The sequence below is a fragment of the Anguilla rostrata genome, chromosome 2 (assembly GCF_018555375.3).
Source record: "Anguilla rostrata isolate EN2019 chromosome 2, ASM1855537v3, whole genome shotgun sequence".
In the NCBI taxonomy this organism is placed as follows: Eukaryota; Metazoa; Chordata; class Actinopteri; order Anguilliformes; family Anguillidae; genus Anguilla; species Anguilla rostrata.
The window spans coordinates 10,862,397-10,889,979 of record NC_057934.1 but is presented as its reverse complement, the minus strand read 5'-3'; the positions used below and the strand labels follow the sequence as shown (position 1 = coordinate 10,889,979).

Genomic DNA, 27,583 nt, shown 5'->3' with positions numbered 1-27,583 from the left:
AGCCAAAAAAAAAAAAAAAAAACTACAATTCTGCGGGGTAACGCGAATGCACTTGTTGACTACAGCAGTAGGTAGTTTCTTTTGAGTGACCATTTTTATTTTAATGTTGTTGATATCCTTACTTTTTCTTCCTAAATATATTTATCAACAACAACTGCTGGTTAAACATCAAACTAATGCTAATATAATTCGTTATGCAAATCACTACCATGCTCTAAAACACTCCCATTTAGCTCTGAGATGGCTAATGATATTCCAGAAAGCTTGGAAGCAAGACGGTGAGCGTTTACTAAATCTGGAACCGTTTAATTGCGCTAAATACGCAGTGCAACCACTCGTTGCGTAGAGACTGCCGCCGTCTCCAAGCTCGTTTCTATGAACCTCCTTTAAACATGGCGCCAGTATTTAGCTGTGCTGTCGTCGATGTGGACGAAAAAATGGTGTATTATTGCATAAACTAGCGGTTAGTTTTTACCGAATAATGTAAATATTTGCCGTATTTATTGTTTTCTGTTTTCCTGGACTCTGCACCCAGCTTGCCTGACAGCAGCATCAGTTTCTACTGGCTGGGACAATCTTCGAAATCTCACCTGCTCTGTATGACGAAAACGCTTCTGGTAATGAGCATCCGGAACACGAACGCTTATTAACGATATCTACAGTGGCCAGTGAAGTGTAAGACTGAAGGTGTGTGTTATCGACAGGACGAGGATTATGCGCAACTCGCACATTTACTTCGTTGAAAAGCATGTCCCACGAGATCGCAACTCAAGCAAGACATGCGATTGAAGAGAATCAACTAAATATGAATGAAAGAAATGTGTCGGTTTCTACAGAAGAAAGGGAGAGAGAGAGGCTTCCTCCAATTCTCAATCAGCCACCATCTGTAAGTATATAAAAGTTAGAAAGTTTGGAACTAATTATAGTAATCTACATCTCGTTCACGACTTGTTGACTCTGTGTAGTCTGGTGGATGTGTAGGCTGTAGTTCACATTTTAAGAAAATGAGATACTATCCTCCGCGTTGCAGTTAGTCAATAATATTGACTATATTGAATATATTCTGTATCACTTTAAAATAACGACCCGTATCAATGTAGATTGTACATATTTACAGCAAAAGCTGTTGTTTATTATAATAAATTTAACATTTTCTCTGCTTGTCAATATTATGCTTTTAAATACCTTCGTTGTTGATGTTACATTGCCTTCTTGAACCGCCACTCACTAATTATACATCAGTGTATTTATTGATTGATTGATTGATTGATCATATACATTTTTGAAATGATGAATTACCTTGTGCACACGGATTCAGAAGGAAATATGCCCATTTAAATTTAGGCTATATCATATGCTGCCTTGTCTCTTCACGAACTATGCTTAGTTGCACAGACTGAGGTGATGCCATATATAGCAGTTCAGTTTGCGTATTCTTTTTCATAAACGTGCTGCAATAATGCACCCTATAGGCAAATACCAGCATATCGGAAATCTTTAAGAATAAACTTTATTATTTTTTAATCGCATCTGCTGCCAGTTTAACTGTTGATATTTTTTTAGTGTCAGTTAAAGTTTAGACATAGGGTGGGACCTTTTGGACCAATGCTTGCCTCTCATTACGTTATGCAAGAGTCTGTTTAAGCCTTTTCAGTACAGCTAATACTGTGCTTGAATGACCAGTTCTGTTGCCTACTTTTTCAATAAACCAAAGACTTGCTTTATAAAGTTTAAAAGGTAAAAAGGCAATGGTATCAAAATCGCTTTTTTTTGGAAACGAAGGCATATTATAATAAAAAGAAATGAAGAAAAGGAATACAGTACTCATCATTTTTTAGGCTTTAAGTAATGTCTGGTAATGTCATATTTTAGTTGGATACATTTCTCCCTTTGCTAGACTAACGTAAGCGTAAATCTCCAGTATACTGCATCTCGCGTTATGTTCATCCTTAATCAGAATATCAAAGTCGATTATATTTTTAAGAATGAAAGAAACATTTTTGCATGACGTATCTCAAACCTTGTGTGAAACATGTAATTGACCATTCCAGTAGCCTACTCCTTGTTCCACAGTATGCATATAAACACTCGAGCAAATAACTTCTTCACTGACTACTAAAGGCGTTTATACTTTGGGGGGTCCGATTAATTGAGTAATGATACCGTTTTATCCAGCGGTAGGGATTTTTAAAAGAAACTGTGAAATTCGGACGAGAAGGCCTTCAAGAACACTGGCTATAATAGCCTATGCGGCACCTGTTGCTCATTATATATGGTAGTAACACAGCAGCACGACCTATGCTGCGGTACACAGTACTGAACAGGGCAGCATGACCCCGTGACATTGAATGCAGCACTGAACACAGAAACGCCTGTGATGCTAGGAACAGTACTAACTACAGCCTGGTATATGACAGCATTGTATTGAACAGTGAACACTTATTTAAGGAAACTTCCATGTATTACAAATATATATGGTGATGCTTCCATTTTCCTGTTTGATTATGATGAAGGTGTTTTCCCTCTTTTAAAACTTGTTTTTAACTTTCGTATAAAAAACCACAGTGTTTTAAATTCTGAAAGTGGTGGGTTTAGTTTGTTACTCTTCATCTGCAGAACCATAGGGGCTCCATTTCAACTGATTAATGAAGGTTTAGAAAATATCCCATCAAGTTGTTTTTTTTTTTTTATCTCATTGAAACTAAACATTACAGCGCTATATTTATCCATTCTAAAGTATTACACCAGCTCAAATGTGCCCGAGGACCAGAGTTTGTTTTGTCTGACTTAAAACCCCCAAGAATAATGTTTCTGTAACCCAAGAGATTGAATTATGCCTTCCCATGAGGCACAGATTCAAAAGGCCAAACATGGTGTTAATTTTTAGACCAGGCAGAGCTTAATTTTTATCTAGTGCATATGTAGCTTTCATTTTCTGTTGAATTATTTTCTATGTATGTTTTTTTTGCGTGATTTGTGATTGTAATTTCATACAATGTTTTAATATAGCACAGAAGCAGTGACATGGTGAACTTTGAATTTCTCCCTCAGTAAGACATAAAAATTGGAATATAACATGTGAAATTACTACTTGGGTATGAGTCAGGTGATATTATATGCATATTACAGTCATCCCTTTGTTGTTTGCATAGAATGGGAACGGTAACAGGGAAAAGAGCCAGGAGAATAGGATCATCTCTCTGTGGTTTTGGGAAATAAATGAATCCCCATGCTTTAAAATCATCTGCTTGGCATGTGCTTCCATGTATTTTTCCAATATGGTTTTAACGCTTTCATCCTGTCAAGATGTCTGAGCCTGCTGGGGACTGTGTAATACTGTTTTCAGGAGGCTGACCCTTAATCCACTTAATTGTGCCTATTTAAATGGGGGGTAAAAAAATCAGTGATAGTCAGGGCTTTTTGCCATTGATATGGAAAGCAACTCACACAGTTGCTCATCGTACCCCCCTTTCTCATACTGTGCTGGCCTAATTCGGCCTATTTATTTTTAGGTTAGGTACAACACCCCAGTTTTCTCATAAAAGTGCCAATTTTTGTCTGTCATTAGTCATTATTTACTGTTTTTTTGTGTGAATTGTCCCTGAAGTATAATGTCATCTTCCTTACCGATCTGCTTTGCTTTTAAAAAGTTCTCTATTATCCATTTGAAATGGTGAGTTCAGCATTTTGAACCTGTTTCAAAAACGGGTGGAGCTATTATTATTTACCAGTAACCAAATGACCTCAAGGAATCATGGTATTTTTTTATGGAAAACAAAATCTTGTGATTGGCTCACATAGAAGTCAGCGCTTTAGAGGACATGGCATAGTATTTCCATCCATGATGTGGTTTATAAAACCTGTAGGGTTGTAAACATCGGATTTCATCACGATAGGATACAATTTCAGTTCTTGAGGCAAAGGTTAGATTTGGCAAGGTTTGCTACGATATAATCCAAAAAGATCCAGTATAGATGATGTGGTTGAGTTGGGAACTTAAACAATGATGTTGCTGGAGAACAAACTGCCATAAGATTATCAACATTTAAAGAAATATTTTGCTATGATTCACAATGATACAGATTTTTTCACGTTGCATTGGTTGGATAGAATCGTTGCCCTTTGTACCGATACAACGATCCGGATTGATGTATCATTACACCCTTAGAAGCCTCACTCTCCCATCATTGGCTGTCAGTTTCTAACATTGAACAAACCTGTTTTACACTATTTATGGAGAAGATAAGACAGATATGAACACATTCACATTAAAATCGTGATTACTAGAGAATCTGTGGCTCACTTGACCCGATGCGGTCACTTTCCCATGTGGACTCGTATTGAAAAATCCTATCTGTTTCAGCAGCGTGTAAAGGGTGAATGGTGTTTCTCCGACAGGGATTGGACCGTGGTGCGAAGCAGCACTTTCCCTCCTTCAGCAGTTTCATCTCCACCGTGAACTCAAAACGAGCGTCCGAGGGACCGGGCTTCTCTACGCAGTGCCTGCTTCCGGCTGTAAGACATGGTGAGATATTTACAGTACCATGCCACCCACATAGCATTTATTTATCATTCATTTATTCATTTTTTTAATGATATTAGAGTACATTAGGAAATTAGATTAGATTTAATGTATTTTATTATTTTTTAAGAATGTTAGCAGGTACAGTATAACCTGCAACCTGTATCGTTTTTGTTAAATTAACATTTGCATTTTGTTCACTCTGTGGCTTATGTCATGCGTTCTTGTTCACTCTGGGCCTTGTTTGCTCTGTATATTCAGCATTTTGTACCATTCTAAATGATGTGTTGTCAAAAATCAATGTATAGTGGGGCTGGAAAATTTTGGGCGGGTGATTTTGCATCTGCATTTCTGGAACCAATTTGAAAGAATACATTATTAAAAGCATTACCTCTCATAATACGTGCTCTTGACAGACTAGCTACTTAAATTGACATGTTATGTTTGGCTGCAACAGCAAAGTTAAAGTGTGTTTGCCATTTCCTTGGTTTCCAGTAAAACTATTAGAATGAAAATAATTATAATTTGTCGGATCATTTACTCCAAAGTATTCAAACCTGTGGCTCTGCTTTTTTGATGCAGTGTCTGTCAGTCCTTGAGAAATATCCCTACTGCTGTAGCATGTTATTTTGTGGTAGGGCCATTCTGTGGGTGTTTTCCTCATCTGTAACTCCTGTACTCTCATCTCATGGACATGGAGCCTTCGATGCTCCAAGCTGCTTGACATCATTTAAGGAAATGTTTTGTATTTGCGAGTACTTATGCAACACATCCGGTTAATTTCAGCTCAAAATCAAAATAAAAAGACTTTGAGTATTTGCCATAAATATATTATTGGATGGTATGCCAAACTGCCGTCTGTGGGACCATGGCTGCAGTGGTTTTCTCGATCTATAAAATGGCTCTTTGGGAATATGGGACAAAAACTTTTGTGTTTTGTGTACAACATTGTGTGCCGCAATTCTTGAGTATTTAGATTCAGTTTAATTTATATTGCTTAAAGATACTTAATTCCTATTAATGTTATTTTTGTGAAATTTGAATTTAATTAATTGTATTTCAATGATAATGGCATTCTTATTTGTATAGCCTATAACCATATATATGGCTGGTCTATATGCAAGGTTGCTGTTGGATTTGTTGAATTGCACTCTGACCCTTAATAAAATAAAAAATAGCAATATGGTGCACAAAAAAGCTGTCCAATCCATCTAGTTTATACCGTAAAACAGTGTGTTTGGCATTGTTCTGTGAATAAAACCTGTGAATGAAATTTGCAGTCTCCTTTTGTTAGGTACATTTTTAAATTAATTTCAAAGTGATGCGTTTAAGCTGCTTTGAATTAATGAATCATACTTCAAGCAGATGTTTTTGCTTTATTTTTCACTGAGATCAAAGTTGCTGCATACAGCCTTAAACAATGGCTTAGACAGATGAAGGCTGCAGCCGTTTTTGTTCGCTTTCATTCATGGTGAACATCATGTACGAAAAGCAGCTTAGGTGCGCCTAGAATGCAAGCTGACCAAATGTCACGTCACAGTGTTCTTGTTGTGTATCAGAAGAACCAAAACGTAAGCGTGTTCTGATCTGAAGCCGACTTAATGATGCTGCTGTTTGTGTTCTTAATTGTGAGGTGTGGAATCTTTTTCGTAATGCCTTTGTTTATAATTGTACCTTCATGGGAACAAAACCTGTCCAATAATGTTCATTAAGTATTTTATTTCTGCCTACGTACCCTGAATTAACAAACTTGCTCTGCTTTGTGACCGGTCTCCTGTGGGTTTTTGAACTGTAGACCCTCACTATCCAGACACCAAAACAAGACATACTTACTCAGCTGGAGACTAAGGTTTCCCAAAAAGTAGGGTGCAGTACTATCTTAGTTAGGGAACATTTTATATATACTCGTAGTTATGAGCACTATGTGTAGGTAAGGATTTTTTCTTCTTGATTAAATAGGTTTCATTTTCCATATTGTGGTTCAAAAAGGGCTATGCTCTTTTGCAAGATACATTTTTAAATAGTCGATACTGGTTGTACACTATGTTGAATCACCCTTGATGTGTTTGACCTGACATAACAGTGGCTTATTTGTTTATCAGACATAATTTTTTATTATTTTTTATTATGCGTTACATAATTTGCGGAAAGTATCGTTCGCATAGTGTCAGTTGACTTCAAGAGTGACTTTGAAAATATTGTAACATTTGTGGTTCACCAGAACAATGGACAGAAGGGAGAGGGCATACAATTACTTAAATTACAGTGATTTTTCCTCTCCTGACAGCCTTAAGATCCTTGCCGACTGGGAACTTAGCCAAAAATTTGCAAGAACAGCACTATTAGCTCAAAGGACCTTTACATTATAGCATGTAGACCTGTAACTAGTTTGGCCTTTTCTCCCAGCACGTACACTGGAGTCCTTCAAACCCCTAGTGGTGTGAGCAGTCTCGGAGGAGAAAAGTTCAGCAGATTAAAATAAAAGGAAGAATGCTTTTGCGCAGCAGGGGGGTCTCGATCGGCTGCCTTGAATAGGCGCCTGATTCCATGCAACGATGCACTTGGTTAAAGATTTTCCATCCTGTTGCTGTTAACCCAAGGCTTGGCTACACCATTTGAAAATCTGTGACTGCAGCTTATCCATTAAAAAAAAGAAGTAGATCCCTTAAGCGGATCCTTGGTAAATGACTTTGTATAAGTGAGGCTGATTTGTTTGTAAAGTTGTTTAAGAAAGTAATGATAAAAATGTGGGCTTTTCATTAAACCATTATTCATAATTTATTACAGCATCACCAGTAAGTTCATTTGGTTAAGTGTACTTGTTGCTAACGGTTACTACTCCGAAACTTTCACCTTTACTTGAAGCATTCATTTTTTTGGCTCCCTCCTTTTTGGCTATTCTTTTGAGGTTGCAGGAAATGGTAGTGTTTGTTTTTTGTTTGATCTGGGAATGAGCCTGTCATTCACCAAAAAATGTCATTGTTTCTCCTGTTTGTGTGTTTTTTTTTTGGGGGGGGGGGGTCTCATCACTCTACAGTGAGGGATCTGCCCCCCATCTGTGCTGATGCCCGGCAGAAGCAGCGTATATCCATCCACACCCTCCCCCCGGAGGTGAAGGCTCCCTTCCCCACTGACCCCGTGATCCCCCTGCGCACCAAAACCGTCAAAGAGTTTCAGTGAGTAAAGACCCCTTCAGCCAGACTCAACCTTCCTTATCAATAATTAATAATCAGCATGGCAGTACGACACATCACAGGCATCATAGACTGAACTGTTTGTACAGAACCTGGATCTCGTGTTGTCTTATGTTTTTCAGGGAGGACATTGAAAACGCAATGGCTTCAGGTCATTGGAAAGCCGTCCATGAATTCTACCTGACCACGTTTGACTCCTTTCTGGAGTTGAATGGCGCCTTCAAGGTCTGAAGATGTCACATCTCTTTTTCAATGTCTGAAGGTGTATTCTTCATGTTGATCGTATGTCTATTGGCCCCTGTTACTCAAATCACGGTCCTTGATGGGAGGGACCACTGCCCTCCTTTTACCTGGGAGTCAGGTGTGAAGACTATCTGGCCAATCAGTAGCACTATTTGTTCAGGTACCTCGCTGGGAGAAAGGAAAACCAGGGCTGGATTTGGATTTAAGGGCCAGATTTGAGAACAAGGATCTGAAAAAGGATCACCAGTTTACAGTTTCTCTGACATTATTTATTCAGTCATTATTTATTGGAGTACCCATTTGCGAAATATATTGTATATGTGCCCTATCAGTGTTGAATCTTGAATCAATACCAGTGAATGAATCATTATCAATTTAGTCAGTCCATCAATAAAACCGCACACTGTATATTTTGTGGTTTCACCCTGCTCCCAAAGTGAATTTTGAATCTGAAAGGAATGGTAGCCACTATTGTGGAATTGCTGGCAATGATATTGATACACCAAATGCACTTTTTAGAGTGATGAACATAAAGCCTTTTTCTTTATTTCAGAAAGAAGCAAATGCACCATTCAACACAATCGAGGATTCAGGAATAAACACCAAATTTGTCAATGCTGTCTATGATGCCTTACTCTATACAGTACGTAACATTTACACAGATTCATGTTATTTCTGAGCCTGAGTCAGATTTGTGGAAAATATTATGCATGTTCAAGTTTATTGAGTAGTTTTTCTAAAACAGAGTGCAGCTGATTTATGGCCTTTGTTGGTGCTGTTTTCATGGTTGAGTGTTAACCCAGTCTTTGTATTCATTTCTAATGTTCATTTTGCAGCCTCCAGACATCCAGAAATCAGTGCTGAGGGGAATCATTAACAGTTTATTAAGGGAATGGAAAGGGTGAGTAGCATGTGCAGTAATAATGAATGTGTAATAGGTGAGTGAGAAGTTATAAGCGTTTGAGCTTTTTCATCTTTAGAAGGAGAAATATGTCTGTTCTGAATTTTGGCTTCATAGTCCTTGGCCTTTTGTTATGTTATGATTCTAAATTTTCCAAGCACATAACAGGTAAATGTCAAAAGATGTAATGAATTTGTCCTCTGAACACGTACCAGAGGCGTAACCATGGTGCTCGGTCATGTTCCAGTTGCCGCAGTCATCACTGGAGCGCATTATCCAGCTTAATCAGTACAATGGGGGGTTAATCTGTCATTAGGAACTGTATTGACAATCATTTTGAGCGTTTTGCTCTGAAAAGCAGAATTGTCCCCTGTTATTATCTCCTGTTATTTATAGCTCTGAAATAGCCTCTCAGTCAGCCTGAATGGCAGTCCTCCTGAAGTTTATCTTCACGTGTGTCTTTATTTTAAATGTCAAGAGTGGGGATATGTCTGTTCTTACCTCTGACTTTGGTTGGTCGTTAATGTGAAAAGAACTGCACGGAAAGGGTTTCACCCCCATAACATGAAGTGTTGACTTGTGCTTATGTTCCAGACCTCGGACCAAAGATGACCTGAGGGCATATTTTGTACTCGTTCAGGTAATCTGAGACTATTCACAGACTCTGCGATGGTGGCCTTTTAGCGGCTTAATGATTAAAACTGTGCTATAAATAGCAAACCGCCGGCGTTGTGCAACTGCGATTCGCCCAATATTTTTCCAGTAACGGCAGTCATTTCCTCGTGCGATAACGCTAATACGCGTGCGCACACTACACAGCCTTCCACAACACTGAGCTGCGTTAGGAGTCTGAGCGCGCTTCATACGCACATCGTCACATCTGTGGTTTAACACCGGGTGATATACAGGCAGCTGGCTCGGTTACCGGCTAAAATAAAAAAGGCAGGAAACTGCCGATCTCCTCCCTCGCCATATGCTCCATTGACTCCAGTCATATCCCAGTCAAGCGCTAGGTCTAAGAGCGCATAATGAGAGCGAAGTGTTTATTTTACACATGACCACCGCAGTGCGCTTGGCTCCGTTTTGTCCCAGCGTAGACAGAGCCACAAGGCTACTTCACCGTCTGGGAGGGAGCAGTGAAAGTAAATGCTCCCCTGCACCAGAATGGAATCATGTGGCTAATTGCCGCCAATTACAGAGATCAAATCTGTTTTAGATTTTCGTTTCACGTCCGTAGCTTCGGTTGAAATTCGCATTAAAGTATCGAGCCATTTCTACACCCTGCGGCCTTTTTCCCTTCCCTGCTCGTTTGTGTGCTTTGCCTTTATACCGTTCCTCTCGTATATTTGAGGCCTGTAATTTTTAAATCTAAAATTAGTAGTATGGTGATATCCATGTTAGGGCTGCTGATGAGGTTGGCGATCCACATTTTCTCAGAGGAAGGTTTCACATGGAAAAGGAAGACGTGGTCGTTGGGCTGATCCGCCTGGCGTTGATGTCAGACGAGTGAGTCAGCCCCTGGTTATTATGGGCTGTCTTCCCCTCGAGAGAACTGGATGAGGTCATTTTGGAGTGGAAATGTCGGTTTCCTTCAAATAATGCCATATTTTAGTAAACGGCGGGATTTCATCACCGTTCACAATTGAAAAGTATGTATTTCTTTTAAAAGCTGTGCTGAAATGCTTTCTTCTTTGTTGCAGAACCCTCAGTATACGAGTACAGCCACTTACGTGATCTTTGCGCACTTGCTGAGGCAAATCGCAGGCCTGGCTGAAGCAGACCACCATTTCCTGGTGCACTGGTTTAAAAAGTGAGCCTTGTTTTTCTACCGTCGGTTAGCAGAAGCATTCCATTTTATCATACATACTCATATACTCTTATACTCATATATCCATGGAAAATTGGCCTGAAACAATCTTTTCTTTGTGTCCATTTCTATAACATGGACTTGTTTAAAATGACTGTATTTAGTATGTATTATTTATTATAGTGCAAAAAATAGGTATTAATTTATACACAAAGCAATATCCTGTTTTGAAAAATATGTAAACAACCTTTATAGACAACTTTTGGGGTATAAAATCTCTTGCTGTCTGAAATAGGCATAGAAATGGTTTGCTGCAGTCCTGATGATCATCACCCTCACAATGCCACAATTTTAGTTTTGTTAAATTTATGAAATAAATAATGGTGCATGCCTTCTTTGTTTTGAATATTTATTGCCCATTGATCTGCACCTAATTAATAGTTAGTTCTTGATCTTCTCATTTACATGTTCTTGAGATTAATTTACTTTAATATTGAATTAACATTGCTGCTAAGCATAAATAATTACAGTGTCAGTTAAATGTAAGCAGTTAGAAGCAAAAATAATAATAATTTCACTATATTGGTAGCCACTTTACTACCAGTACAGTGTCCTCATGGTTTACACCAACAACAGCAGGACTGACCGGTTTAGCAGTGAATTGTGAGTCAATAGGATACTGACTTTTGCAGGCATTTATTTGCTGCCCACTTTACAATGACCCAATCAGGTTCTGCTGCTACCCTATTCAGAAGGCTGTGGCTTTATGTAGACTCTTATCTGTTGCAGTGACTCAAATAATGACATCACTCTCGGGAAGCCGAACACCCCAAAGTTTAAACAGCTCTATCAAAATTAATACGACAGTGCTTTGTATTCATCCACCCATCCATTATCTGTACCCGCTTATCCTGGACAAGGTCGCAAGGGGGGGGAGTGCTGGAGGCTATCCCAGCGTGCATTGGGTGAGAGGCAGGATTACACCCTGGATGGGCCGCCAATTTATCGCAGGGCATGCTTTGTATTTAAAAAGAAAAAAAGAAACTTTGGTCTTTATTTAGCGAATGAGCAGAACGGAGCGTATGCCCTGCTGATCTGTCAATGTGGTCCTCCTCCTCCTCTCACCCGCAGGCTGTCTCAGAGGAGGTTCAAGCAGCTGGTGGAGCGTCTGCTGCAGTTCATCTCCACCCGCCTGTTCCCAGCCCGGCCCGAGGAGCTGCCCCCCATGGCCAAGTGCTCCTGGTGGATCCCCTCAGCCGCCCGAGTCCTCGCCCTCCTCAGTGAGTGACTCTACCCAGGGGGGACCCACCCATTTTGACAGAGGGAGTTTAGAGGATCATGTAGTGTCTGTACCTTTCTTAATCTTTTTAAGTTAAAGTAAATAAATAAATATATACACACACAAAAGCGCATGTATGCATTTATAATACGAATATAGTCAATTCTATTTGTGTTTTTAGGGGGGAAACTCATGTATTTGCATTTGTCTGGGTGGAGACCTTCAACTTCCGTGTCATCGAGTACATATGCCAGTGCAAGTCCACGGCAGTCATTTGTTCATTCCTGTTTTTAGTACTGCATTTATCTTTCACCAGATGCAGCCAACAGCCTTTCTACCCCGCCCATCATCTCTTTCACGGATTTCTACAACCACACCCTGGACCACATAGACATCATGGAAGACTATCACACCTGGCAGACCCACGGAAATTCAAACAGGTGTGAGAAAAGCATCGCACACAACACATTGCTGTCTACAGATCTTCACTATCATTTGTAGGGGCATGGTCCTGTGAAACAAATATGTATTATATTATTATTGTACTGTTAATTGCAACCCAAAGTGCTTCACAACAGAAATAAACACACAATCATATGAGTGTGTGACTGTGTTATCAATGATGATGTTGGCTATTATTATTATTATTATTAACAACAATAATAATAATACATTCATATTAAAGTAAAGTTGCATTTAGCACCTTCATTAGGTCAGGAATGAGACTTATAGCTCCTCGTAATGTTCAGTGTAACGTGTGCAGAAAATACAGACATGCAGAGTCACACCTTTCTGGTCTAGATTTTGCGTCCATCCTCTGTGGATGTTCTGCGTCGCTGAAACTAGACCACCTTTTTAACCGAGCCATCTTCAATACCCCAAGCTCCAGAGAGAGCCCACAAAAAACAAATCACTCTTATCTTTATTGGGACGCTTCTGATGGAGATTTTTTAGAGAAACCACGACCTGTCGCGGTCATGCTGTAGCCTCTTGACAGTTGGATTTTTTCCAACTGTCTATCTTTATCGATGTTCTCTTCACAATCAGCTGTTGCTGACATATCGCTGGCACCGTTGCCATAGGAATGAATGGACACGCCCCTGAGGCACCGCCTCTGACAAATAGCTAACCACGTTTGGAAGTGGCACTTTTTGTCCACGTCCTGTAAGACCGGTCCCTTACCCCTGTTTATTTAGCCCTGTACACAAAGTCTGAAATGGGCATGCATTATTGCTATATTTGTGCAAAGAATGCATTCAATATTTTAATTGGATTCATTTGTTGTATTCATTGACTAATGGTGAAATCAAGACATTGTATTATTCTGCAAAATACTCTATATGTCTTTATCAGAAGTATGCCACTACTGCAAGCAGAGTTTCCTAATCAGAGTGTCTGCCCTGGGCGGTTGACTGTGGAATGGTGAGACTGTCGCTCAGTCACTGGGGCAGCAGGCAGTAAAGAACAGCGTGTGACTGGCTTTTCTGTTTAAAAAAGTAAAGGGCAATGAAAGGGCTCATTGTGAGGGTACAGGCGGTAATGGCGCATTCCCCGGGGGTGTGGAGCAGGCCTCCCGCTCGCGCGCGGCTCCGCCCTGTCCCGCCTCTCACACGGTCCCGGTGTCTGTCCCCTGCCGCCCCCCCAGGTTCTCTTTCTGCCAGTTCCCCTTCATCCTGTCGGCGGCGGTGAAGAAGGCCGTCATCCAGAGGGACTCGGAGCAGCAAATGATCAGGATGGCCAGGGTGAGGCGCTGTTTTGCACGCCTTCTCCCCGGGGTCCCCTCCCTGCTTCCGGGGTCTGCCGCCCACACTTCGGTTCGCTGAGTATCACAAGCCAAAGAGAGGGTTGCACACAGTCTTACAAGTAGGCAGTGAACCAACAAGGCAACAGAAGGTTGGCTTACTCGGTCCATTTAGCCCACACTTTGATCCAGGGCAATTTACACAGATTACATTTTTACATACAATCACTTTATAAAGCTGGATATTTTTACTGGAGCAATTCCAGTTAAGTACCTTGCTCAAGGGGATGGTAACAGTGCCACAGCTGGGATTTGAACCCACAACCTTTGAGTTCTTAGCCAAGATTCCTAACCTCCGTAACTACACTGCTGCTCTATGTATTATTTAGTGTAGACACGTAGCCCACACAATTAGAATATTCTAGAGTTTTCATATCTTATGAAACACCCACAAGATGAATTCAGAAAAGACTCATTATGAGGTCTGTTTGATCTTGGAGGAGCTCTCTGAGAACCGTCTTTTTGTGAATGTGTGAAAGATCTTATTGTGTAATTCGGCGTGGGAGCACTCATGTGATCTGGCCCGTTGCAGCAAAGCCTGGTGGACAAAGTGTCACGCAGACAAAGGGTGGACATGAGCCTTCTGTTTCTCAACATCAGAGTCCGGCGGCCGCAGCTGGTCAGTGACTCACTGGATGAGGTAATGACACATGCTGGACAAAATAAAACCTGCAAAAGTCTGTTCTCAACTGTAGACAACAATCTGGGCCTTAAAAATGTTGCACTATTTGGTTGAATTTAACAAAAAAAAAGAATAGTCATCAACATTTTATTGTACACGAATAATGAATATTGGATAGTCAGCATAATACAGTTTTGTGTTTTTTCAGTTTAATTTAGTTTTAAGTGTCTAAAAAGTCAGAGTATTATGTGTCTAAAAGCAGTTCGACGCAGCCTTTTCCAGTGGTAAAATAACTGAATAACATTTCCTTTCAACAGTACTTATAGCCCAGCCCATCTGAGAATCAGTTCTGGAAAGTTCTTTCTATGGCTTAATATGGAAAAATGGCTCGGCTGCAACTTTTTTCTTTTTTCTTTTTTCCTACAGCTCACAAGAAAGCGAGTGGACTTGAAAAAGAAGCTGAAAGTGACATTTGTGGGGGAAGCTGGTTTAGACATGGGCGGTCTCACAAAGGAGTGGTTTCTTCTCCTGATTCGACAGATTTTTCACACAGACTACGGTAAAGACAGAAGAAATTAACAAGAGACTGTGTGGCTAATTGACATTTATTGCATTAGGGGCAGTTGCATTGCAGTGCAATCAAATGAATTAGGCCCTGTACACTAAAAAATACAGAAATCATAGGGGAGACTACTTTTCATTTTGAACTGTGTTTCGTCCCTATTTTCGTCTTGATTCCTCGGTTTGAATCTCCAGTGACAGTTGTGAGGCTCTGATTTGTGTTACATTTGCCAAAACGTCCTCCGTCGGTTTGTGAGAGCACAGCCCAACGCAGGCATTCAGCCACTGTTTCTTTTCAACTCCATCTTCTCCTTCTTTCCCCCGTGGGGAATACTGTTTCCCACGGTTAGGCTCATGGGCATATGTCTACACCTACTGGGACTAAATTAAAATGTTGACACAGCCACTAGTCTAAACCTCTAACATGCCTACTGTTCATGTGAAGACTTAATAGTGCGATGTTAGATTGTTCAGTGAGTGAACGCTTTCATTTGGCCTACACCAACTCCACAGGGGGAAAAAAGGTCGGGAGAGATTGTGTGTATTATGGCGTGTTTTTAATATTGTTTCACTGTAGGAGCTGCTTCTCTGGGAATCTGTATAAAACGGACATGATTTGTGTGTACTTTGCAGGCATGTTTACATACTTGAAGGATTCCCACTGCCATTGGTTCAGCAGCTGGAAGTGTGACAACTACTCCGAGTTCCGATTGGTTGGAACCGTATCCTTTGGTGCTCTGCAGTGGCTGTGAAATGCGTCACGGAACAGCAGCATGAACTCTTCACGCCAGGATGAAGCAAAAAAAAACAAAAAAAAGAAAACACAGCCCATATGCTGAAGGAACGTGGCAAGAATCACACACAATAATATTTTCATACCATAAAGATGTCCAGGTTTCATACACAGCACATATATTGAAAATTAATGGGCATTATACCAGTGACATATTTCATGGATGAAACAGTAATCCTTTACATGGGTTTTTGCCCTCAATGTGGAACTTGTAGCTTAGCTTCAGACTCTTTCCATAATGAAACTGAGGTATCGTTTCCACAGAAAAGCTGCCACTCACCGCCAGAAACTCCATGAAAGGATTTCAAACAGAAATTGCGCAGTTGCCAGGCTTAATAACGTCATGATCAAATGGATGAACAGCAGCTTTTGGCTAAAGCTGTGTTACACAGGGGATTCACAATAGGTGAATTCTGGGCCAATAACAATAACTGACTTTTGTCTGGCCATGTTAGCCAATACCATCCTGTTTTACATTATAGCACAAATGCAAGCTGCAATCAAGTTTCCACATTCATGGAATAAGCAGAGACAGACATCAGCTTATGAAGGGAAACAAACAAGCTATTTCAACGTAATTATTTAAATGGTAAATGGACTGCATTTATATAGCGCTTTTATCCAAAGCGTATTTAAATTTAGTATTAATTTATTGATAATTAATATTTAAAAATGTATTCATTATTAAATAATTAGAGATGACTACTCTTGAGTACTACTGAGCAAGTATGCTGGTAATAGTTCATTAAAATAAATAAATATTCATATTAGACATGTTGGAGCTTGTAAAGCACTGTTTGCAGTGCACCAAAAAGGCTGCAATGACATCAGTACCAAGGCAACCTGCTCAGAACACATACATCAGAACGAAGCTGAGAGACTCATCTGAGCCAATGTTCCAATCAACCGGTACATGTTCCATTCCACGCTCAAGTGCTAGAGACCCGAGAATCAGCTGTACATTGCAGTTTAATTGGTGGTTGTCAGGTAGTGTTTATGTGAAGGTCTCACCTGAAGCTTACCACAGCCGAAGCATATGCTCAAAAACGGTGAAGTGATAAAGTGCTTGTCTCTGTGTTGTCCTTTTGTATTCTAAAAACAATCACGTTTCTGGTATGTCTGGACATGCTGATAAATTCACTGTGGGTGACAGTTGCTACACATTACATTTTATGTGATTCTGCTCTGCTGTTCTTCCAGGAGTGATGTCAAGAGATACAGTGGCAGGCAGCAGAGTTGTGTCCTGTTGTTAGTTCTTTAATGGCCTCCTGGGGTCACTGCAGCTTGGTCCATCCGTCTGCCAGATCCCCCATCTACCAATTAGTGGATGTTGCAGAATAGCTGAGTAATGTGTATTGTCAGTGCTGTAGAGTAATGTGTACTCTCAGTGCTGCAGAGTAATGTGTATTATCAGTGTTGTAGAGTAATGTGTACTCTGTGCTGTAGAGTAATGTGTACTATCAGTGCTGTAGAGTAATGTGTAATCTCGCTCTCCTTTGCGGTCCTCTGCACATCGGATAGATTATTATGGAAAATGCTTTTTTTTCTACCTGGTTTTAGAGAATCTTTCAATGTTTCTGCCTGTGAGGAGCAGCAAAATGCTCAGGGTTTACTTTCTGTTTATTTCATCACTTGGAACGTCATGGAATTTTCCTGCTGGCTTCTGCAGTTCTGTTGGAAGATCTTGCTTAGAGCTGTGTGCTTCAAACAGAACAGACTCCCTATTGAACAGTAGTTGCATTAGGAAAGCACGTGGAGGAGCTCTTTTAGGTTATGGAAAATGATTGCACATAAACTACCATACACCTGCTGTGCGGAAAACACATTTCTTTTCTGTTTCCGAATTGCTCTTAAAATTAAAATAAAAAACTGTTGTTAGCTGAACTGGTTATAATGCAAGTTGAAGTTGACTTTATGAATGAAAGCAGGCATTAGAAACTGAATATAATACCAAGATATGGCCAACTAAGGCTGGGTAAGTTATAAATATTAAACAAAATCCAGCACAATTTACCAAGATCCTCAGGTCAGGCAGAGATATGGAAGTTTGTTGAGAAAGAGGCTTCAGAGGGAACATTGTAATGCAGTTATATTAGAACCTCACTCCCTGCTCATAGTACTTGACTCTGTGTGTCAGCTCATGGGCCTTGCAGTGTACAACAGCATCACACTGGACATCCGCTTCCCTCCATGCTGCTACAAGAAGCTGCTGTCCCCGCCCATTGTGCCATGTGACCAAAACACTCCTGTCGGCATGGCGACCCTCACCTTGGATGATTTGCACCAAACCATGCCGGTACGTATGCTTGCTAACATTTTCAGGGCTGTAGTTTTGTAACAAAAATGAAGGGCCTTTGATTTTATTACATATTCTACACTCAGCTGGGGTACCTTTATGCAACATCAAATAGTCGTTGAAAGATATGGAGTTGTGGACAATGCAGAGCAATTCTTGATGTGTATGTGCCTTATTCAGAGAATAACCTCGGGTGTGGAGGTAGCACAGATTTAGCACTATTGCACTTTAAGATTTTTTGCGACTCCAGCATGACTCTGCAAGTGAGCAAATTGAATTATTCATTCGCATTCTCTCGCTACTGCGGGCAGGATGAAGTGCATTAGGTCGGCATCATTATTGGCCCAGGGCCTTCCTGAGGTCCTGTCACGCCACTGCTCTGCCAGCGGTGTGAAATTCTCATGTGTTTTCATCTCTGTTCAATGTGCGGATGTATCATAGCTGCAATTACCCGAACGTCGGAACGCCCGATTCAAGCCATCTCTGTTTGAAAGGTGCACACGTAGCAATGACAGATTCTAAAATTACAGCAAATGAAATACAGTGTTAATATTTCTTTGACACCCGATCGAGAATTTTATTTAAAAATATGTGCTACATGAGCTTAAATAGGGCTTAAATAAGACTTATATTTTGGAATCAGCATGGTAGTATGCATTTATTTCTGCGGATACTTATTTGCTTATGAATCTTGCATTGCAAATGTTGTCAGATAATGGTGAGCATTGTTTTTTGTTGTTGTTGTTTTTTGGGGTTTTTTTTAACTCAGTAGTATTATTTATTTTTAGTGTTATTTATTTATTAGTCATTAAAGCAGTATTCCTTTTTTTATCATTCTCTGAAACGAAAACAAACTCACATCTGTATTAAATTATCATTAAAATCATAAATCTGTTTTGAGTATTGCAATGAATGAAAGTTTTGTTTGCTTAGATTACATTTTGGTTTAGGTTAGGTCCATTTGAGTTTTATCAGAAATGCCTGAGATCATGCCGTAATGCGTCATTACATTTGTCTGCCAGCAGAGGGCTCTTAAGCTTAGCTTTTTTCTATGTTTACATGACTGAGAACGCCTGTAAATTACACTATGCTTACGCTATAACATTATATAATTTAGAAATAAATAGTAACCAGTGTTAACCAAAACATTTTCACTAAAAAAATCATGTTTGTGAAAGTTTTAAAAGAACACCCTAAGAATCTCTTTCCACTGAAGCCGAGAAGCTCCATTTTTGGAGCAGCTGGCTTCCTTCATGACTTGCTGTGGTTGTTGTTCACTTCCTAACTGAAACATTCTAGAGAGTAAGATGGTGCCAGACAGACAGAGGAGTTTCTTTGGTGTCCTAAAACTGTCCAAAAAGCATCTGTGCTCAGGAATCATGCCCTTTTTTAATTTCACTAAATGTTCTGAACTTAGGTCAAAATAGATTATCAAAATATATCCGTCTATCTATGGAATGGTCACATGTACGAACCTTTTTGTACATAATGTCATTGCCTTTTTTAGGTATTGAATAATCAATTTAACAATATACATGTTTTTAAAGGTTTTTAACAAAGATTTTGTTATGCAGGGATAATTTATTTTTACCCTTAGTCTTGGTCAGCTTGCTAGTTGTTAAACATTTATTAGTTTGGAATGGATTTTATAGTCACCAATCCATTCATTTGTTCTTGGACTCGACGCTTTTAAAGTTGCCTTTTAAGCCAATTTATTAGTTCTGGTGTTGTGTCCAAGTCTGGGCTTCACCCTGTAAGGAGGGCATTGAAGCTCTTTAAAAAGTATTACAACAAAGAGGACAAAAAGTTGGGTTTCAAGTATCGAACATTTTAGTTTATAAAGTTATTCTTCTTGGGTGTAGATTGACATTTTATATTCATTCACTGTTATTATTTTCAATGAAGCTCTTCCAAATTGAGTTCCATCAATTTACAGTACAGTAGATGAACTGTAGACTGCAGGCAAAATACAAATCCTAAATGGCTTGTTTTTGTCATGAAATGTAACGTGTTTCATATGTTGATTTATGGATTCACGCTAAGATTAATGAAAATGACATGTTGAGTATTTCACACGATCGCTGTGAAGCACATAGTTTTAGTTTTGTTGGGTTTGTGCCAGATTCAGGGGAACCTGACAGTGTTTGAATTACACAAACTTTTGTCCTTGCAGGATCTTGCTCGTGGGCTTGGAGAACTTCTCAGCTATGAGGGAAATGTGGAAGAAGACTTCTGTTTAACTTTCCAGGTAGTGATAATTCATTATCCTTATTTGTACTTGGATGTACATTTTATAGCAGGGATTTAAGGTCTCATTCTATGTGTGTGAATCCTTTTCTCTATTTTTTAATTGCTTATGGTCCCATGGCTGTGTCATCAGCACCTGTACGGCATGAACACTAGCATACACTCCCCTACCAATGCTCTCTCTGTTAGCCAATGAAAAATGTCCAGATTGCAATCAACAAAACATACTATGCTATAACACCCCTATCTGTATACCCTGTCCCTAAAGCTGGGAATTATTTGTTAATTGTTCATGATTTGTTAATTAATTTTCGCTGCCACAAAAGGAGTAAGACCATGGAGATTTGTTTCAGGTTTCCCAGGAAGAACTTGGGACCATCAAGTCCTACAACCTCAAACCAGGAGGTGATAAGATCCAAGTCACCAAGCAGAACAGAAAGGGTGCGTCAACCGTAGACTGGTTCACAGGGGAAAAAAATGTGAAAAGACTGTCTCTGCATGTGGGACACGTCCTCCGCGCTGGCTAATTTATTCAATGCCCTGTGCGTTTGCAGAATACGTCCAGCTGTACGTTGACTTCCTGCTGAATAAATCCATTTACAAGCAGTTTGCTTCCTTCTACTATGGGTTCCACAGCGTTTGTGCGTCAAATGCACTGATGGTGAGTCTCGTGTTTTTTACTAAAATAAGAGCTCCCAATGTACTGAGTGATCCCCATTCATTATATAAGCAATTTATAAATATTTTAGTATGTTGGCACTGAGGAACCACATACGTTTTTAGGTACAGTGAAGGCAGTTGTAAAGTCTAGGGAGTGTTTATTTCATGATTTCTCGGTGGCTATGTGAACACGGTGTCACACACACTGATGATAAGTACCAGCGAATCAGCACTAGTGGATATCAGGCAGTCATGAGTAGCAGCCATTTGGCTGCAGGCTTGTAATAAGTTCCAGATGAGGCACTCAACTGGCACGCCCACAGTGGATGGGAGGGGTGTGTGTGTGTGTGCGCGCGCGCGCTTATATGTGTGTGTGTGTGTGTGTGTGTGTGTGCGCGGCTCTGTGTCTTTGTCCTTTGTGCTTTGTGTGTGTGTGTGTGTATGTGTGTCTAAATACTGTTCCAATGCCGAACTTCGTAAACAAGCTCACTAGCCTTCCCCTTTTAGCCTTCCCACCACCTCACACTCACACACACACACACACACCCTGCCGATTCTGTAGACCGAGCCTTTGTTTAATCAGACTGCCTTTGTCCGCGTCTCCATGCAGTTACTAGGCTTTTAAACAGGGAGAGGGGAATCTCTGAGAGGCCTATAGGAAGAATATGTTCAACCGCTGTGAAATAGCGAGTTCTGGACCCTTCCAGAATTTAAATCAGCCGGCTCACGAAAGGCCCACAAAAGTCCTGTGTGCTTGCAGAGCTTGGCAGGACCCTGGTGATCTGAACGGCTCAGAGCATGGAAGCATCTTTCCGGCCTGTTTTTTCCGACCGGCTTTTGTTTTATCAACTGTAGCCCTCAGCCTCAGTCAAGGCCGCACAATGGTGATTGATAGGCAAACAGGCGCGCCGAAAATTCTGCTGCTGCTCTGCCGCCTGAGGCATTTCTGAGATCGTTGCATGACACTCGCTTCTCAGCCCGCGGAAACAGCCCTGCGGTTAATGGTGTTTATTCAGCAATAACTGATGGGGTGCGGACGTGCCGCGTTGAGTCCCTAGCTGAATTCCTCGTGCACCTGGGGGTGAATTCTCACGAGCACCTGCAGGGGCGAGCACAGTCAGTTAGTTCTCGCAATTCTGTTTCGGTAATTGGAGCAGAATGTCTTGGAATGTTGCTGAGGTTTTTTAAAAAGAATGCTGAAAGTAGTTCAGTTTTATATTTAGCCTTGTGCTGTCTTTTGTTTGGCACAAATATGCATGATACTATATAGTCACTGTCAAAGTGCACATACCTTTCCTTGCCCAATGACTGACGGTAAATCTCCATTGGTTCTGGGTAGTGGTAACATCTTAACATTTTTATACCATGCGTAATTATATGAAGCTATTTTCCCTCATTAGTAAGACTATAATGTGCCATTGTTGAAGAATTGGTCCCGCTTCAGTCTGAACCTTCTAGAACAATTTGGAGTTCTGGCAGTGTGGAGAAGGCACAACGCCCACAGGGTTTGTCTTGTTGAAAGTCCAGGTTAAATTTCACTTCTTCAGTTTGGTTAGTTTGAACACGTACAATGACACTTCCAGAGGAAGAGTGAGTTAAAATATATTTCAGATGACAACAGAGAAGTTATTTATTTTCCTCAGCAATGTAATTTATGTTGGAAATTTCACATACAATCTGTGATTTCTCGTAAAACAATCACTGTATATGATATGTCATTTTTCAGATGTGCAGATTATGGTGCACAGCAGTTACAGAGTGCAGAGTGAGTTTTGTTCTTGCCTGGTTGCTAAGGAAATTAAGTGCAGATAAAAAAATGCTCTTGCACTTGGCTTTCCAAAGCACTGGACATTTCCATTTTAGGCTTGAACTTGAGCAAAGCAAAAGGGGGGTTTGCATGTGCCTTTGCAGAGCGGTGTCAGATTAGCCTGATCTAGGGAAAGGGGCCACCGAGACAGAAAGAAGAAAGCAGAGGCTCGTATATTTCACATAGTTGCCCCTGACCCCCCAAACCCCCCCCGCCCCACCCCCGCATTTGCCTCCTGTCCGGCGTGTTTAAGCAACGCCCCGCCCTCCTTCACGTCGTTATGCAACGCGTCTACTTCTCGCTGCTTATGTAACCAGCTGTGAGGCGGTGAAAACTCACCGCGGAGTGGAGGGAGAGACTGATGGGCGTAAACCGATCTGTCATCCTTGCGCAATGACGCAATATCTCTTTGAACGCGCTCATTAGATTGACCACAGCAGTTGATTGTTCCTGTGTCCAAACTAGGTCAGAGTATTTATACGCATCTGTACCAATCACAACGGAGTGCTAATTGAATCGAGATAAGACAAGTGGACTGTGATAAGTGCGTCGCCTGTTCCAAACGCCAGCGACAGACCTTTCCAAGGACGAAGGCCAGGACAGTGCTCCTATAACCCAGCTGTGACGTGGAATAGCAATTCAGTGTTACATATTAACATATTACAGCTTCTGCATTTGGCTGAAATTGGTATTTCTCAATATGGAGCTCACTTTTTCATAACTGTTCATACAGTTGACGCAAAAGCAGTTTATGTGAACCGAACTGTGACTGACTATGAATGATTTTCCATTGATTTGACACAAAATGCATGCAATGACCACAGCTTTCAAAATTCTTGAATTCTCACTCAAACTCAACTACCAGCAAAACAACTGTATGTACTGTATGTACAGCCCATTTAGCTATTTTTAGATACTGTTTTCAAAACTGTTAAATTTATATTCATATAAAATTCAAATGGACAGCAGTTTCCTACGTCACAAATACCGTATGGAAATGTTAAAATCCTATAAAGTAGATATTATGGTTTTGAAGACAAATGATTTTTAAAAACTGTTGATTGAAGTTATGTAACTGAGACAAACCACTTCTGATTCCCGACTCGTTGAAGACCGACCCTGGTGTTTTCAATTTCATTACCATCTACTGTACACAGAAAAATAAAACATTTGGCTCATGTTTGCAGTGTTTTGTTAGTTTTGGTGTTTTGCCAAGCTGCATGTTGGTGCAGAGAACTGTGTGAAGTGTTTGGAAAAATGAACTCAGTATTGAGAAATGCTTGTAACCAATTGGGAAAATAAAAAATAAAAAGGCACTTATTTGCAAGTTGTATGGCCTATGGAACATTCTGGAGACAGAACACAATCCTGTGGAGTAAAAAATGTAAAAAGTAAAGTCTTTTTTTTTCGATTTAAAAAAGTGATTAGAAAAAAAATAGATAAGGTTCCTAGCCGAAACATCAAGCTATCTGTGCGGTCATGCTGTAATGATATCATAAATTCTGTGTACAGAAATCAAATCAAAGCCCTTTGCGGATTAATTTGGAACTCATCCAGCTTTTTCCCTAATCATTTTCCCTCGTGTTGCGGATTAGATGGTGTGTGTGTGTGTACGTGTGTGTACGTGCGTGTCTGTGCGTGCATGTGTGTGTACTTGCATATCTGTGTGTATTTGTGTGTGCTTCCGTGTCTCTGCTTCTGTGCGTGTGTGCGTGCGTGTGTATGAGTGCTTGTACATCTGTGTGTGCGTGTGTGTGTGTGTATTTGTGAGTGCTTGCACGTCTGTGCGTGCGTGTGTGTGTGTGTGTGTATTTGTGCGGAGCACGGTCTGCAGTAATAGGTGCGGGTGTTCTGTGCTGCAGCTGTGTGTGGGTGTGTGCGGAGCATGGTCTGCAGTAATAGGTGCGGGTGTTCTGTGCTGCAGCTGTGTGTGCGTGTGTGCGGAGCACGGTCTGCAGTAATAGCCAGAGGTGCGGCTGTTCTGTGCTGCAGCTGTGTGTGCGTGTGTGCGGAGCACGGTCTGCAGTAATGGCCAGAGGTGCGGGCGTTCTGTGCTGCAGCTGCTGAGGCCGGAGGAGGTGGAGATCCTGGTGTGTGGCAGCCCAGAGCTGGACATGGCGGCCCTGCAGAAGGCAGCTCAGTACGAGGGCTACAGCAAGACCGACCCCACCATCCGGTACACCTCCCTCGCTCGCTCGCTCGCCCTTCCTGCTGCTGGGTCCAGCCGTCAACATCTTTTATGGCCGCTCTTGTTTGCTTGCCTGAACTGGGGTACCCTGGGAAATATAAATGGCCTGCATTCCTTTTATTATTTTTGTTTAGTATCACCATTCATATGTTTATCAGACAAATAATTTAGAATAGTTTATTTTACACTTAAAAGGAATTTCTTTTCATGGAATTAAGTAAACATTGATGTTATTAATATCCCCATTCATTGCTTTGGTTTGTAAATGGCAAGTTCAAGTTTATTGAACAGCTACATAAACACTGCTGATGGATGCCCATGACCTAGTCCACTGACAGTTTGCAACAATTTAACTGATTCCTTAGAAATACGTGTCATATTCGATTGGGAAATTCTTCAACAGCTGGACTCTGACAGCTGGAATTGTGTTTTTTTGTTGTTGTAATAAATAAATAGGCAGCTTTCAGTCTGGTCTTTTAATGTGTTTTTTCTACTGTGCCACGCAGTCTCCCCTGAAAGTGTGATGTAACAGGCAGGTGCCTTCCCTCTCTCTCTCCAGCTGTTTCTGGGATGTTGTTCTGGGCTTCCCCTTGGAGATGCAGAAAAAGCTCCTCCATTTCACCACGGGAAGTGACCGGGTCCCCGTGGGAGGGATGGCCGACCTCAACTTCAAAATCGCCAAGATTGATGTCTCCACCGAATGGTAACATCGGCATACATTCCCTCGGTCCACCAGTATGCTTTGCAAAATGAAGTAGATCTAAAGAACCACAAGCAATTGTGTTATATTATTGATTGCTTGTTATCTGTTCATGGGATTTGAAATGATTTGTATGATTGGTTGAGCAGTGTTAGCTTCAGTGATAGCCTAGGTCACCAAGAGCAGTGGTAGCTTTTCCTTAATTATGTATTTTTTTCAGTATATTAGGTGAAGTGCACAGAGTTCTTGACTCAAAACCTCAAAATTCTTCTGTGCTGTAGCACCCCAGTGACACGTTTGCCCAGCTTTGATCTAGCATATGGGTGTTAGATTTCTCTAAAGACACGGATGCCATTATAAGCTGTGGAGAGCACGGGAACACCTGTGAATTATTCAGGGACTACTATAATTTCTCCTTTCTTTGACCCGCTGTCTTTTCCAGGTTGCCTGTGTCTCACACGTGTTTCAACCAGATATGCCTGCCTCCGTACAAGAGCAAGAAGGAGCTGAAGCAGAAGTTAACTATTGCCATTTCAAATGCTGAAGGATTTGGTCTGGAGTGAGCTGACTGCAGAGGTTTTACCTGTAGTGTAATTCTAGATCCCCCCCCTTTCTGGTATCGTAGAGATTTCTGTCTTATTGTAGTATTATTGAAGGCTACATTGGGGTGCAGAGTGTTACTACGTTTTAAAAGTACAAATAAATATGTCTGGTTTCCTGTGAAGGTTGTCCAGTTGTAACAAATCGATTTGAGACGTGTGGTGCTGCTGTCTTCCATCCTTAAAGTCAGCAGACCCTAGAATTGAATTTTGCTGTTCTGTGACAAAAAGTGTTGAACAGGAACAAGAGTTTATATTTCAACTATGACTCGGAATCTGACAGTTTTATGTTTAGGTAAGCATAAGAAAATTCCAGCATATCAGTAACAGTTGTAGCACAGTATAGTGCCTTCTTTTTATCTTTCCTTGGTGTTGACAGGAATGTCAAGTAGACCTGTGGAAACAGATGCCTGAATGTAGGTAGAACTGGTTTGGATCCGTAATTATACAAGTTGGCCATATGTCACAGTGTCATATGTCAAAAATATGACTGTCAAAAGGTGTGAATGGTTAAAATGTTTGTACCCAACTGTCCTGGAACAAGCAGTGCTGGTACTTGTCTGACGAGATCTCTCAACGATCTTGAGAAGAAAGTTCTAAATTATCCTAATCAGTGCTTCATTCTGTCTTCTGATTTAGTCAGAATAAGAAATTAGACAAACGGCTTATGCTGAGATTTCAAGACTTTAAGTATTTATGGAACATTTTCTCTCTTCTTAATTGTGATTCCTGAACCGTGTGTGTGTGACTCTTAATGTTGTAGCCTTGGTGTTTTGTGTAAAAGCTGGATGTAGAATGTTTATGAAGCATTAATTTAAGTTTCGCATTTTGTCATTACAGTCTAATGTGATGGTTATCAGTGGTTCCAAGATGCTGTAAATCTGTCTGTGTTTGGTGACCTGACCTGACCCCTTCGTGTTTTCTCACCATGTGGAAACATCAGTGTTTAAATGTACATTTAAAACTGTCAGTGTTTAAATGTAAACACGGGAAGTACTCTGATTCATAAAGCACACTGATAATGAGACCAATCGTGCAGATGCCAGCAGCTGGATATTTTTGCTACTTGGATCGCTGACTCGCCCTTGTAAACACGACTGACGAGTCATTGCTTGTTAAAGGAGTACAGGTTTGACTGTAATTCAGAAATTATATTTGGTTCATCCACAACTGTGTGGTACTGTACACTTTTCATACAGAACGTTCAGTTATGTAGGCCAGACTGAATTGGCAATCACTCATATTTAAAGGCAGGGCAGCAACTGAGAGTGGTTTCGAACTGCATTGTTTTATAATATTTGTGGGTGAGGGAATTCGAATGCAATGTCTTTATTTATTTTAATTAAACATGTTTTTGTCCCCA

The 27,583-nt window shown here is 40.7% G+C and overlaps 1 protein-coding gene across 1 annotated transcript; it reads left to right on the top strand.

Annotated features, from left to right (window-relative positions):
* The first annotated feature begins 323 nt into the window (after positions 1-323).
* hectd2 (HECT domain containing 2) lies at positions 324-27,583 on the top strand. Its single transcript, XM_064319597.1, has 21 exons — positions 324-886; positions 4,399-4,525; positions 7,560-7,698; positions 7,839-7,941; positions 8,513-8,602; positions 8,796-8,860; positions 9,455-9,500; positions 10,561-10,670; positions 11,799-11,947; positions 12,263-12,386; positions 13,592-13,688; positions 14,280-14,387; positions 14,796-14,928; positions 15,564-15,652; positions 17,861-18,019; positions 20,193-20,267; positions 20,620-20,707; positions 20,821-20,927; positions 24,794-24,909; positions 25,481-25,624; positions 26,064-27,583. Exons 1-21 carry the CDS (start codon positions 749-751, stop codon positions 26,182-26,184), a joined length of 2,328 nt encoding a protein of 775 aa, XP_064175667.1. The 5' UTR covers positions 324-748; the 3' UTR covers positions 26,185-27,583.